Source organism: Chroicocephalus ridibundus, chromosome 3, assembly GCF_963924245.1.
Source record: "Chroicocephalus ridibundus chromosome 3, bChrRid1.1, whole genome shotgun sequence".
Lineage (NCBI taxonomy): Eukaryota > Metazoa > Chordata > Aves > Charadriiformes > Laridae > Chroicocephalus > Chroicocephalus ridibundus.
Genome location: NC_086286.1, coordinates 18286624 through 18301510, shown reverse-complemented (window position 1 = coordinate 18301510; position 14887 = coordinate 18286624). Strand labels below are relative to the sequence as shown.

Here is a 14887-nt window from a genome sequence, read left to right as displayed (position 1 = left end):
AAAAAGACTTTAGCATCCATTTATTCCTACCAACTCCTTGGAAAAAAGCACAAGTGAAAGCAAGAAAAACAGCATAAGGCTTATAGACCCTGAAAGCTAAAGAAATCCTCTTAATAATAACAACATAAGACACATTATCACGCATCAGAAGACTGTTGGCGCTGCACATTAAAGTCAAAACTAGAAGCTACTCACGTGTAACAATCACAATGTTGATTGTAAGCAATTTCTTCAAGGCTTACATCAATATCTAGTGGAGGCCGGGTGCCATTCTAAGGGAGCAGAGATAATAAAAAGAGGAAGATAAAAAAAACCTTTTATTTTTTTTTAAACATGCCATCCCCAAAGTGATTAAGTTTCATCAATCAGGAATCATATAGGGGGCTGACAAATTCCTTGAAATATCCACAAATATGAACGTTTTTAATTTCAAGGCAACAGGAAGGACAACCATCCTTAAATCATTTAATTATGAAATAATAAGTAATGCTAAATTTTAACTTCCCACCAACAGATTAGCTTTTCTCTAACAAAAGATGGCCAGCCTGCGACAGGGCAATGTAACACTGACGCTATTCCGTATGCGGACATGCCTCGAGTAGGTGGTTACATCAACAGCATTGTTTAGCTGAACTTCCCCTAGTTTTACTCTGTGTTGAAATCAAGTAGCTAAGCAATAAGCACGTAGATTTAGTCTTATCACCTTTAAGGCTGAATTAATTGTACCTCTTTTATGTTCTAGACATACATTTTCAAACTTAGAAGTTTTCCATTCTGGATTTCATAAAAGTTGACATACACTGTAGACATCCCTGTGGACTTTTTGACACTACCCTTCCACGTTATTACTGCTTCCTCCACAAAGATCCCAGAAGTGGTTTCTTTTGTTATTAATCTTGTATCTCCAACAAGCAAAAGATATTGGACAACATTATAAATTATACTTGAAACTAGCCAACAAAGTTTTCAAACACTAAGCATCTCTCTATTAACCTTAGACAACAGCAAAGCAGCGCCATGGTAGTACAGAGATTCTAGATGTCTTTAGTATCAAACAATACCCGAGTTTGGACACGAAAGGACACTTTTTGATACAATTAATATATTTCTGCCCAAAACTCATTTGATAGAAAGGCACAACCTCATGTAATTCTTTTCTGACTTCTTCAAGTGAACTAGTATACCACAGACCTACAATACCTTCAAGAGAAAAAAATAAAATGTATAGTAACTGACAAGTTAAAACCCATGACTCCTTAACAGACAGTAGAATAATCAAGGACTAGGTAGAGTAAGGGAGCAATCTTGAATGAATCTTTCTAGAATACCAGTTAGAAAGGGGAAAAAAACCCAAACCAACCCAACAGAAAGACAAAGGAACAGCCTGATTTTGAAACTTCTTGAAAGAACAGACTTTAACCTGGAAACAAGGAAACCTCATATGGTTTCATATGGGGTTCTTCAGTGATTGTTGTACAAGACTGCAAGCCAGAGAGATGCCTGCTCTGCTAACAAGAAATGTTTTACCAATTGCATTTTTTGAGTGGGATGATCTGCCTACTCTGGAGACAGGCTCAGCAGTATGTGCACCAGGGCAGCTTGATAAGCCAGCAGCAACGTAAGTACACTGGCAACTTAAACATGCGGAGACATGCTTCTCTTGCATAATTAACATGCAATTTGAAAATGATCGATTTGTACAAGTTAACTGAAATAAAACTCTTTCACAACAATCTTCAACCTACATTTATGCTGTCTGTCTTCCCTACAACCTCTTCCTCCCCGTAACTCCCTTTTCTATTCCTCACACTGCTTTTGTAAGCATCCCGGTTTTCCCTCAGCAACTATTCTCAGCTTCCACATCCTGTGCGTGTATTCCTCGGGGATTTCTGGGAATGCATACTGTCACCCAGATGCCACCCACATCTGCACCAAATGTTTTGCTTTATCTACCCCGAGCGCGTATTTAAGCAAGTGTTCCTCTAGACAGATTTTTCAAATTTCCTTATCCAGAATGCATGGATGAAGTCTGACAAAAAGTAAGGTCTTATTTCAGTTAATTTAAGATATTTTCCTCTCTCCATATTCCATGTTCTTCTTGCAGATAACTCCTAAACATATTTGAAGAAAATAACAACCTATTTCTTGTTCCTAACACTAGAAATACAAATCTTTGCCTAGCTCTACAAGAACTCTGGTGACTGCAGAAATAATAAGTGAGAACAGCACCAGCCTCCTCATGGAACGATCACGAAAACGTGCAAGGAAAAGACCCATTCAGAGAGTGTTTGTATCTCACTTCTGCTGGGCTCTCAATTAAGACCTCAGAAAAAAAAAAAAAAAAAAATCCATCAAAGACTTAACACCTCATTCACTACAAAGACTGGAACCAAAATATTAAGACTAGTATGAATTAAGTGTGCATGGAAGTATCTGGCATTCCAAAAATAACATGCCGTGATAACCAAGGACAGGATCCACAGGAACCAAGCTGGTAAACACTATGCAATGCGTTGCTTACATCACAAGAAGGCCCATAATCAGGCAAGGCAACAGCAAAGATGGTTTGTCAGCAGAAGACAAATATGCTCTGATAACAGGATAGTGACAAGGTTACCACATCACATGTGCCACTCCTCTTGCTGCTATCCCAACAGAATGATAGACCGTAGCCAGAAAGATTCCCAGAAGGAGGGAGCAAAGACGTTTTTCAGCAACCTCACCCAAGATTTATGGCAGCTGAAGTAAGTATGATTCTGAACTGTTTGATTCTTAAAGGCAATCTAGAAAACAGATCTCTCCAACAAGAAGTTTGTCATCACCAGTCAGGAGTGGAGAAGTGAAGTTAGGACTCAACACAGAGTTCCTTATCCTCTGTGTTGCACACAAGTGATCATATCACTTGGACAGCCCTACCACTTGCAGGCAGGCATCTTGGTGACCCTGTGTGGCTGCCAGAGTGTGAGCAAGTGAAATCTATCAGAGTGTGAGAGAAATCAGCTTTGTTTAATACCACCTTTCCCTCCATGAAGTCTTCCACCAAGCTCTGCTGCACTATTTTGCTACACCACTACAGTGAGAGCACTTGAGACAGTTACAGGTCTCCAAAGATTCTCCAGCAAAAATTAGGGAGAGCAAGGCTCAATACCTGTATGTTAAAAAACAGGGCAGATGTAAACTCTGTACCAGAATCCTCCTGCTCTGTTCAGACAGTCTAGGGACTGACCCTGACTACCCACCTCTTTCAGAAGAAGAAGGCTGGTTGTATTAACTCAGAACAATCATATAACCCCAATTTTTAAAGAACGCTTTGAGTTACCTTTAAAAATAAACTGGTAAAATAAAAACCATAATTCCTTACAGTATATTTGAAAAACGATTTATGGATGTTACACTCAAATTCTCTCTAGGTCTTTTAAAAGGTAGCCATCTTTAAGAACAAGGATGTAAAAAGTTTTAACTGAAATGTTTTTATAAAACTTTTTATAAATAGAAATAATTTTATTATAAATGTTTTTTTTAATAACAAATGGGGGCATACTTACTTTTTTTCCCTCCATGAAGTAATGCACAGAACAAAGGAAGGCAAGTCTAACATCCTAAATTCGTAATGCGAGTCTGACTTCTGAACAATCATTTTGGCATGAAAGAACATGCTTGAATGAGTTACCGCTTTCTGAATTCTCCTATGGGATTAACTATTGCCTACACCACAGCTTTATGCTTACATAAGTCAATTATCATCTTTACAAATTTACTAAATAATTTTTGCCACACTTTTCATAGCACAGTGCTATCTTTTCTCTATCGTGGAGACTTGGGTCTCCTTTGCAACTCAAAAAAAAGTCTGAGAGAACACCTGCTCTTAACAATCAATGCTGATCTACTGGAAAAAGTAGGAAATATCTGAGTAATTCATAATGCTTTGTGTGGCTTTTTTAAGGCCTTCATTACTGCTGTACCGTACTTAGAGAAATACTCAGAATTCTATAATCCATATCTCTGAAGTGGCAGAAGGTGCCATTAACCACAGGGAGAACCCATGAAGGCAGGTATTTTGCATTTTCATATTTACTTTGACCCACAGCCTCTATCATCACAAGCTTCCTTTAGTCCTAAAGGCAATTAAGTGTGACAATTACTGTTGAGCAAATACAGACGGAGCTTGTGAATCATTTTGGTGAATGTGTGGAACCCCCTCCAAAAAAGCTTACAAAACACTTCCAGGCCCATTACTCACACAGATAGTAATCTTTTAATTAAATCTGTTCAAACTGTGACTATAAAGGTAGCAGCTTCTATGTTTAACAGGTTTGCTTTGCTCAAGATTTATCAACCCCTTGCAGTCTCAGAGCAAATTTAACAGCAGATATGGCTGATGTTGGGGATTTTTTTATGACCTCATGTAATATCTGAAAGTATTTCATGAGACAGGATCCTGCAACTCTCTGTAAAACTTAATTTGTCTTAAATCATTCTGCCAAGCTTTGAGATAAAGATTTATTTCCAAATACTCACTTTGGTGATGGTCTTTAAAATAGCAAGTCGATCTTCAGGTGGTGGCAAACCCACATAGAGCGTTTTATCCAGTCTACCAGGACGCAGGATAGCTGGGTCAATTATATCTTAGGGAGGGTAAAAAAAAGAAAAAAAAAGAAAAAAATTATCCAGATATAACATACAGCCTTAGGACAGTACACACATGAGAAGGAATACATGCATACTTGTACCAAGATTCAAAGAATCTTTTGTGCCATGATGTGAAGCTCTAAGCGTTAAAACAGCTGATTGAAATAGTTTAATCTCTGTCGAGTAGGAGCCTCTATTACCGAGTACAGTTAAGCTGCATCTGCTCAAAGATGGCTCATAAATACCAGTTTCGTCTCTTCACAAATGAAGACAAATCTATCTTTGGCAGTACAGTAGTATAAGTGTGTATTTCTACTGTCGTACCTAGCATGATCAAGTGAGGAATTCCACATTAATTCATATCAAGGGAAAAAAAATGCTTCCAGTTTGCTATATTGGAAGGAACTCTACCCAAGTTAACCATTAAAAATCCACTTGAAAGGCACAGGGATAAATTAAGAATAACAAGTACACAGGGCAAATCATAAGCACCCATATGTAAACTTAATTTTACTGGTCGTTTGCATTTCTACTGCGTATTAATTTTCTGAATGGTAAAATAGGAAACCCACGAAAACACAAATAGAACTGCAAAGTACGGAATTTGTTTCCCAAAAAGAACTAGACTCCAAATTTTATTATGTGTGGAGAAGTAAGAAACCAAAAATCAACACAAATGTTTCTAGAAAACCATTCAAAGCTTAAATGTAACAGAAATGCCTATCAGCCTTTTAGCACCACAAGCTTCAATACTGAACTTCCAGGTAAGTTAGGATATAAACAGTAAGTCAGGATACGAATACTAAGGACTATTAGCATAACAAGAGATACAAGCAGAGCATATAATCTGGGGAAGACCTCAATTCCTGTCTGTATTTCAGCAAAAACTGCCTGGATGATGTTTTTAAATGCTTCTTGATGTCCCATTTCCCCATTTACCAAAAACGATGATGGTATTACTTGCTCTATTTCACGAAGGAATTTTCTGTAGTCACCATCCCTGGAGGTACTTAAAAGACATATAGATATGTCACTTAGGGACATGGTTTCATGGTGGACTTGGCAGTGTTAGGTTTATTACATCACAGAATGGTTTGGGTTGGAAGGGACTTTAAAGATCATCTATTTCTAACCCCCCTGCCCTGGGCAGGGACACCTCCCACCAGACCAGGCTGCTCAAAGCCCCATCCAGCCCGGCCCGGAACACTTCCAGGGATGGGGCAGCCACAGCTTCTCTGGGCAACCTGGGCCAGTGTCTCACCAACCTCACAATAAAGAATTTCTTCCTAATAGCTCATCTAAATCTCTCCTCTTTCAGTTTAAAACCGTTACCCCTCGTCCTAAGGCTACACTCCCTCATGAAGAGTCCCTCCCCATCTCTCCTATAAGCCCCCTTTAGGTACCGGAAGGCCACTATAAGGTCTCCCTGGAGCTTTCTCTTCTCGTGGCTGAACAACCCCAACTCTCTCAGCCTGTCTTCATAGGAGAGGTGCTGCAGCCCTGTGATCATCTTCATGGCCCTCCTCTGGACCCATTCCAACAGGTCCATGTCCTTCTTATGTTGGGGACTCCGAAGCTGGACACAGTACTCCAGGTGGGGTCTCAGGAGAGCAGAGCAGAGGGACAGAATCACCTCCCTCGACCTGCTGGCCACGCTTCTTGTGATTCAGCCCAGGATGGGCTTGGCTTTCTGGGCTGCAAGCTCACATTGCCAGCTCATGTTGAGCTTCTCAACCACCAACATCCTCAACTCCTTCTCCTCAGGGCTGTTCTCAAGCCATTCTCCACCCAGCCTGTATTTGTGCTTGGGATTGCTGTGACCCAGGAACATGACCTTGCACTTGGCCTGGTTGAACTTCATGAGGTTTGCACAGGCCCACCTCTCAAGCCTGTCCAGATCCCGCTGGATGCCATCCCTTCCTTCTGGCGTATTGACCATGCCACACAGCTTGGTGTCATTGGCAAACTTGATGAGGGTGCACTCAATCCCAATGTCCATGTTGCCGACAAAGATGTTAAACAGCACTGGTCCCAGTACTGACCCCTGAGAAAAGCCACTTGTCAGTCGGTTACACTTGGACATTGAGCCATTCACTGCAACCCTTTGAGTGCAGCCATCTAGCCAGTTCCTTATCCATCGAGTGGTCCATCCATCAAATCCATGCCTTTCCAATTTAGAGACCAGGACGTCATGAGGGACAGTGTCAAATGCTTTGCGTAAGTACAGGTAAATGACATCTGTTGCTCTCCCCTTATCTACCAACACTGTAGCACCATGGTAGAATGCCACCAGATTTGTCAGGCATGACTTACCCTTGGTGAAGCCATGTTGCCTGTCATCAATCATGTTCTTATTTTCCATGTGCTTTAGCAGAGATTCCAGGAGGATCTGCTCCATGACCTTGCCGGGCACAGAGGTGAGACTGACTGGCCTGTAGTTCCTTGGGTCTTCCTTTTTTCCCTTTTTGAAAAGGGGGGTTACATTTCCCCTTTTCCAGTCAGTGGGAACTTCACCAGACTGCCACGACTTTTCAAATATAATGGAAAGTGGCTCAGCAACTTCATCCGCAAGCTCCCTCAGGACCTGTGGATGGATTTCATCAGGTCCCATGGACCTATGTACCTTCAGGTTCCTTAGATGGTCTCAAACCTGATCTTCTCCTATAGTGGATGGTTTGTCATTCTCGTAGCCCCTGCTTTTGCCATCTGCAACTCTGGCAGTGTGGTCAGAGCCCTTGCTGATGAGGACTAAGGCGAAAAAGTTATTCAGTACCTCAGCTTTCTCCATATCCAGGGTGGCCAGGCCTCCTGTTTCCTTCTGGAGAGGGCCCACATCTTCCCTAGGCCTTTACCTCTTGACATACTTACAGAAGTTTTTCCTGTTGTCCGTGATGTCTCTGGCCAGATTTAATTCTAGCTGGGCTTTACCTTGCCTAATCTGGTTCCTGGCCACTCAGACAGTTTCTCTGTATTCTTCCCAGTCTACCTGTCCTTACTTCCACCCTCTGTAGGCCTCCTTTATGCTTTTGAGCTTGTCCAGGAGCTCCTTGTTTATATCCTACATACTACGGTAATGCAAACAGCAAAGTCACAAAAGTATCCATGGAATATACAAAGAAAACTGTATTTTTAGTATAACGGACTTTTTTGAAGTCTGTAAGTTATAGAGATGTGTTAGGTAGCTATGGCAAGAACCTCTTCCAAAAGTAACAGCTGAAAGTTACACCTAAGTCTTAGGCTGCAAACTATCAAGTACTCCAAATGAAGCTGCCAACACCCTTACGATTGTTACATCCTCTTGACAAAATGTAGCCAACAGACTAACTACAAGCATTCATGTATATTAAAGGTAAAGAATTGGGAAAAATTAAGCTGTTATTCCTTACTGTACAGATGTTTAAAAGAAAAAAAAAAAACAAACAAAACCACAACAAAACAAAAATTCCACCACCCAAACCCCAAAACAGTAGCATGGAAGCACAGCTGTACCTTTTTTGCAAATGAAAAAAATTGCGTAACTCTGTCAAGATTCCAACTACCTGATCCTACCACAATGTAGTCTTGATTAACTTTTTAAAGAAAGATGTGCATAGTTTTGTTCAACTTCCTGTCTCACCTATGCTTAAAGGATAAAAATTAGAATGAGATGCATACATTAGGAATTGCTCCGCCACCTTTTTCTTGGACAAAAACATTTTTTTCCCCCCCAAGATATGACAGTCATGGCCAGAGGCACCTATGCAGGCAAAAATCAGCTACTGTAGATGTGACAAGAATCTCTTAAGAAAAAAAATACTTGAAAATACTTGATGTATTAATTTAATATCCAGACTAGATGAAACAAGGGTTAAACAGAATGCCTGCCATGGCAGGCCCAAACAAAAACATCCTTCTTACACGTGAGTGCTGTATAATACTTGGTCTTGCTTTTGGCACAAGTGCACTTTCCTGTTTTTGTGTCTCGGTGTACAGAAGTCTTGCCACATTATTAAAATGAGATGACAAAGTTCACTCAACAGATCAATTACAAACATCAAAACAAATCTCAATAAGGATTGCATTACAACACTGTGCACTTGTAACTTCCCCATTCCAAAGTTCCAAAAACTCTTTAAACATATGGAAAATGCCGTTTCCATTTTGCATGCTGAGAACATGGCACTTGCCATGCTCTTTGTCCAACAATACAAAGTTAGCGATACAGTCTAAAGATGCAGTCATCCATTTGTACTTAATTATTAAATTGTCTGCATTCAAAGAGTTACCACAACTCATACTAACTCAATAAGCTGCAGTAATGGTAGTTTACAACAAGACCACACGAAAGTTTAAAACACGGATCTACGCTCCCCATCTCCCAATGAGTCAATTCACTTCACTCTGCTGGTTCAGACCTGGGCCTAAAGTTCTTGAAAATTCAAGTCATGTAACACAGAAGATCAGTATTTACTCATTGGTCAAACTCACTCATTGGATGCACTTCATATCTGTTTAAAGAATTGAATAATGTCCCCCTTTCAGGAATTTCAAAGCATTCCATCCTGATAAATCATAATGTTCTCTCCCTATCTATTATCTTGAAACTTATCTAAACAAAAGAGAGTCAACTAATTTTAGATACATTTAACATTTTAATGAAATCAAGGTAGTCATCATAGATACCTCTTTCAAAGCCTATTATTATCTCTCAAGTTTGAAAGTGAAACATGGAAACGTGGTAACACACACACCACTTCTTTTCCAAGCAGCTGTCTCACAGAGAGAATATACTTCTATTAAGAGAAATCTAATTAATAATTTCCTGTCTTGGTTTTCTGATGTAATCAATGGTGTTGACTATGTTTTTAGAAGACAGCAGTACCGTTTTCCAGATAATTTGGCAAAATCACATAAGATGACATTTAGACTACATCCGTTCCTTGCTTTGTTTTTAAAGGTTAAAACAGGCACTAGCCTCTAGAGAATCATGTAGTATTTCAGTTTGCTACACTGCTCTCCAAACTATTGCAAAATTTTAGGAGCCCTAAAAGGTTTTCTGAGACTCCAGATGAACACTGCAGTTAACAACTTTGCTCCTACGCAACAAGCGAACTCCACTCAAGTTTCTGTGAAAGATACGTAACATTCAAGGGCTGGTGAAATGCAGAAATACAATTTGTGTGAATTAGAACTATCATGAAAGAAACTGTTTGATGCCTTAACGTATTAGCTGCTTTTCTTAGATCTTATCTTGCCTTTAATTCAGCAACATGTATAAACAGGTATAAACATAACAAACAAAATACCCAAACCAAAACTGTAACTATTGTCAGAGACTGAAGATTATTTTTTTATGGTGTTTCAAAACATGTGGTTCAGGTGAATAGCTCTAGAAAATTAACATAAACTTGCTAAAGAGAAACAGAACTCAGAAAAACAGAACAGGGGAATTTTGCAAAACTTAATTTTAAAAAGCTAGAGAAAAACACCATAAATGAAAGCAAAGATATCATCACAATTTATGTCAAGCTTAAATCACTATCAGTTTGCAGTGTTTCACTGATTTCTGGTCTGCTTCCTCAGGTTACATACAGTTCCTTCGATCCCACCATAAATGCTGCTGATGCCTTGGTCAGCATTTCTCTAAAGAGTTTATAAATGTTCAAAGCCTGGGGAAGTAAGAAAAGAGCAGAAAGTAGCAATATCCAATACTGAAACTCACACTGGTAACTAGGAAATTGTGGGAAATTATAGACCTTAGTTAACAGTAGTGCTTGATGGTTTTTAAGTATTTAGCCTTGGATTTTGGGAAGGAAGTAGACTGAAAACAAATACAATTATTCTGATCCATAAAGTTTCTAACAGGACATGACATTTCTGCCTCTTTTTTTTTTTCCCCTCTCTCTCTTTTTAATGACATTGAGTGCTTTAAAAGTTTAATCCTCTTCAGACAAAGTTTGAAATTACTTCTGCATTTAGGTGGAAAGAGACTGAGCTGGGAATACTGGATCCCTGCTAATTTAGCACTAGTCAAGAAAGACCTACAGAGGACTTTCAAAGTCATTGAGTAAGCACAAAAAAACCTTAAAATACCCTCCTTTTAAGGACAGATCAAAGGCTTACTTCAGCACTGACAGAGTAAGAATTACCACTTGCATATTGTACGTGATAAACAAAAGAACCAATCTATTGTGCCTGCCCTTTTGGCAAAAAGGAAATTAGAGTGTTCCAAGTGCTTAAAGGCTATTACAAAAAAAGAATTTGGTAGTTTTTGGCAATGGGGTATATAAACCACCACCATTTCATAATAAAACCTTGTCACGAGTGCTAAGACCTCACTGGAACAACTGTGCCAGGAATATACCTTGATGGCGAAACTGGTTAAGCTACTGCCACCCTACTGCTAGTACTATTATTCTTATTAATAATAATAATATATTTATGAGAGAAGACTTTTCTTTTGGCACAATATATTTTCTCTCCTATCCAGCTGAGGAGAGGAGTGACAGAGTGGCTTTGGTGGGCACCTGGCATCCAGCCAGGGTGAACCCATCACTTCCATTTACAGAATTTGCAGACATATTTATACCCTTCAATTTGAAGATGGTAGTTGTTATCCCTGCCTTTGCCTTTTCTTTACGTTTGGCATTTTTACCTCAAATTCACTTTTTTCATCAATGCCACTGGCTGGTAATACACCGCTGAGTTCATGCCTAACAAATTTCACAGCTTCCTTCAAATATTAGTTCAACCCTCATTACTTAGGAAAGTTTTGTAATTTAAACTACTCTGGTATAATAAAACAGTACATCTAGCACTGCAGCTGAACAAGACAACAGTGACTTTTTAAAACAAACAAACAAAAATAATCCCCAAACACAGAGGTACTTTATACCAACATAATGGTAAAACTGCCTCCAGTATAAGGCTTATAAAGGGATGGATTAACAATTGCACAGATGACTACTTCACACTGCATAAAAATGAGACCCATAAGCAAGTACTGAATCAGTGTAAACCTAAACCCAGCAAAGCTGGGAATTAGGAGAAACCTGCCACGCACAAGTATTCATATCTTCAAATTAACATCTGCGCAACATTTACTCTAAACCGGCCCTTGTAAAGCTATGAAACTATTCCCAGTCAGCTGCCTCTGGGAAAGGAGTCATTAGCTCAGAACAGGGCCATGTACACACACTGGCCCAAAAAATACTCGCCCCATGTATACCTGTGGTACACCTGAGGTGGCACTGCAAGAAGTCAAGACAGATATTTCCTCAACTTCCAAAGTGTTGGAATTCACACCCCAAGCTACCAGTCAGAGATAATGACAGAGTATACTGTCATCAGCAATTAGATATGAAGCCCTTGAGAAACACTGACCAATAAGGCTGCTTGATATAAATACTTGCACTAGCATAATTACTTTAGTGAGAGATCTCTTTCCTAAGGCAAGTTGATGACATTAGTACTAACACCCTTGGTACATCCAACTGTATCTATATATAGATGTGCTACATTGTATAACCTTATTCTCTTTTCTACATTGGATTAGATAGGTCATAATCATTAAGCTCATGCCAAGAAACCTTACAACTTTAAATCAATGAATTTCTACAAGTAGATTTAGATTTAAGCATCTACTGCTCATACTTCACCATGTCGAAGGCTTGATAGTCTGTCATAGTGCAAAAAATTCAAGAAAGAGGAAAATTTTCCTCAAATTTTTTGAATTTTTTAACCATTGTAAACCAAAACCACTTCATGGTTGCCTATTTTAGGTGATTCCAGATGAAATTTTCATTGATCTATAGGACACAAGCAATCTGTCAAGTATTTTAACTTTCTTATCTTCCAATTTATATTGAAAGTAGCTATGCTACTGTTTTTCCCTGTTAAGCCACTTGTCATCAGAATTCTACATCTTACTTAATACAGGCATGTATGAAACAACTAACTTGTCTTGTCATTACCAGTAACTTGCCAAATACATGCAATATTCAGAAAAAAGTTCATAACCCAGAAAGTGCGACATCTTCATGCATATATTTTTTTTCTCTACCAACAGCAAATTCCTTTACTTCTAACTCTCAGCACCTAGATGGAGTTCAAATTCAGGAAAAGGCAAGTTTCTTGCTGTCTGTAAAACACAAGACTTCTCCACAATACAAAAAAAAGAGGCAAAAAGTTGGTTATAAAACACATGATGTTTGTAAAGTAGATGTCAGTGCTTAGCTTATTAACTGAGAAGATGCTGCAGGAATTGCAAAAGCTACTAAAAATTGAAGAGCCGGTGAGGGAGCAGAGACAGCTGTCACTGTCAAAGCTTGGCAGAACATGAGGGAACAGCAGAGTAAGTTCAGGCTGAGGGAGTGAGTTCGGAACACGAAGCCCAGGAAGCAAAAGATAAGCAAATGGAAAAATGATTTAACATGAGATAGGTGCCTCAAGGAAAAAAGAATTAAAAATAGCGGTAAACTATAAGGTTGCTTTGAACAGAAAAATCAATGGAAGCAACAAAAAAAAAAAAAAAATTATGTTTTAGTTCCCTTTTGTTCTTTTATGTTCCAAGGAGATAATCCAAAGTCCAATTACGTCAAAGGCCTTTCAAAGCATTTTACAGCAATGGTATCAGGTGCTAATTAAGACACATTTTAAAGAGGTTGCTTCATCTCACACTGTCACAAGAATATGGAATAGATTAATTGATCACAAAAGGTTTGGATTTGAGGAGACACTGTAATTTTAAGTACAAAACAAGGTTAGTTATACAATTCAAATATGTAAGAACACATGATTTAATTAGAAGAGAACCAAGGACAACTGATTTCTCTTGTTTATGATTTTTGGGTCCTTACCTGGCCTGTTTGTGGCAGCCATAATGAAAACCTGCTGACGATTCTCCAGACCATCCATCTCCGTAAGTAACTGGTTAACTACTCGGACACTGGCTCCTGACTTTAAAAGGAGAAATTTGTCAACAAAATTGAGGAAACAGTGGGAATGAGAATATTTCAAAGTAAAAGAAACAAAAGATCTACTAGCTCCCTGCCCTCACATGCTATTCAAATAAAAAGTTTCTTTTTCACACTTTCAATGTAGTTGCATTCTGGATTTCTACTATCATGTTCTTAGCATTTTTCCTCTGCAAATTCATGCTACCTATACACCTGCCACACATTTTAACATGTGGCAAACCTTTTACTTCACATTAAAAATGAAGCAGTCACTTGAAGTACATATAGATGTTTATACTAATCGTTCTCACATCTACCTCAACAATAAAACCCAAAACTTCTCAATATTATGGTTTTGGGGAGGAAAAAGAAAAACACAAAACCAATACACTCCAAATATTTAAACCTCTGAAAGTTAACACCATAGTAGTGACTTCCCGTAACCAAACTCAATAGCTTAATCTGAATTTCTTTCTAGAGCTGGGGAGACAGAGAGAGAAAGCACAGGGAGCTGGAGAACAAGTTCAATTATGCAGTAAAACTGCTTGACGATTCTGAAGAATGTTGTTCTAAGTGTAACTGTGTTCTTTTAAACATACAAAAATATTATAATTATCCATAGGTGGATTTATGTGTGGTGAAACTGCACATAGGTCTCAAGAAGCCAATGGAAACATCAAGTACCCCTGAGTTTCAATTATGAATCCCAAGGATTGTCATCAGTATCACAGCCTAAGTACTAAAGTCACCGGTCTCCTGCACAGACACTACCTCTACATGGTTGAAGGAGGCTGCGAAGAGCAGGGATGCGCTTCTAGGCACCAAGTTGCTGCCTGCTGTTGCCTCCACAGAAGTGAAATATAGTGAGGGCAAAGCACACTTGTTCCCCCTCCTTAGCTACCATCTATGCCTACTGTGCTGCCTAGTACTGGACACCTTTTATGGCTCTTTGGGTACCACCACTTCATGACATTCAAGAAGCCAAGTCTGAATTTTTCAGCTTGGCTATCTTTCATGGGAGGTGGCATGCAAATTCAGAAGAAAAGGTACCATTCAGAAACAACTGATCAAACTTCCTCTCTCCTATGAACTGGAACTACAACAGTCCTTCTGCTAAAGTCATTGATGGCAATATCTAAACAGTACTGTACGCAACTTGTCTGTTGAAAAAAGAGCATATCTTTTCTTTCAGCCATCGACATACATATACCCGTACAGTACCATAAAAAAAGATGCACTTCCTTTGCATAAAAGACAGAGCAGCTTTCCTTTCAACACACTGACAGTTTGCACTAACACCACCGCCCCCAGTGTAGAAGTTA

General features: G+C 39.0%; 1 protein-coding gene across 4 annotated transcripts in view; it reads right to left on the bottom strand.

Annotated features, from left to right (window-relative positions):
- The window catches only part of NVL (nuclear VCP like), a 45139-nt gene that overhangs the window by 8820 nt on the left and 21432 nt on the right, over positions 1-14887 (bottom strand). For 3 of the 4 annotated variants that reach the window (XM_063328211.1, XM_063328212.1, XM_063328214.1), the window contains 3 exons: positions 13467-13566; positions 4519-4625; positions 196-272 (listed from right to left, as the gene is read on the bottom strand). In XM_063328211.1, the coding sequence (XP_063184281.1) occupies positions 196-272; positions 4519-4625; positions 13467-13566 (284 nt within the window). The other variant, XM_063328213.1, reaches the window with a different exon arrangement.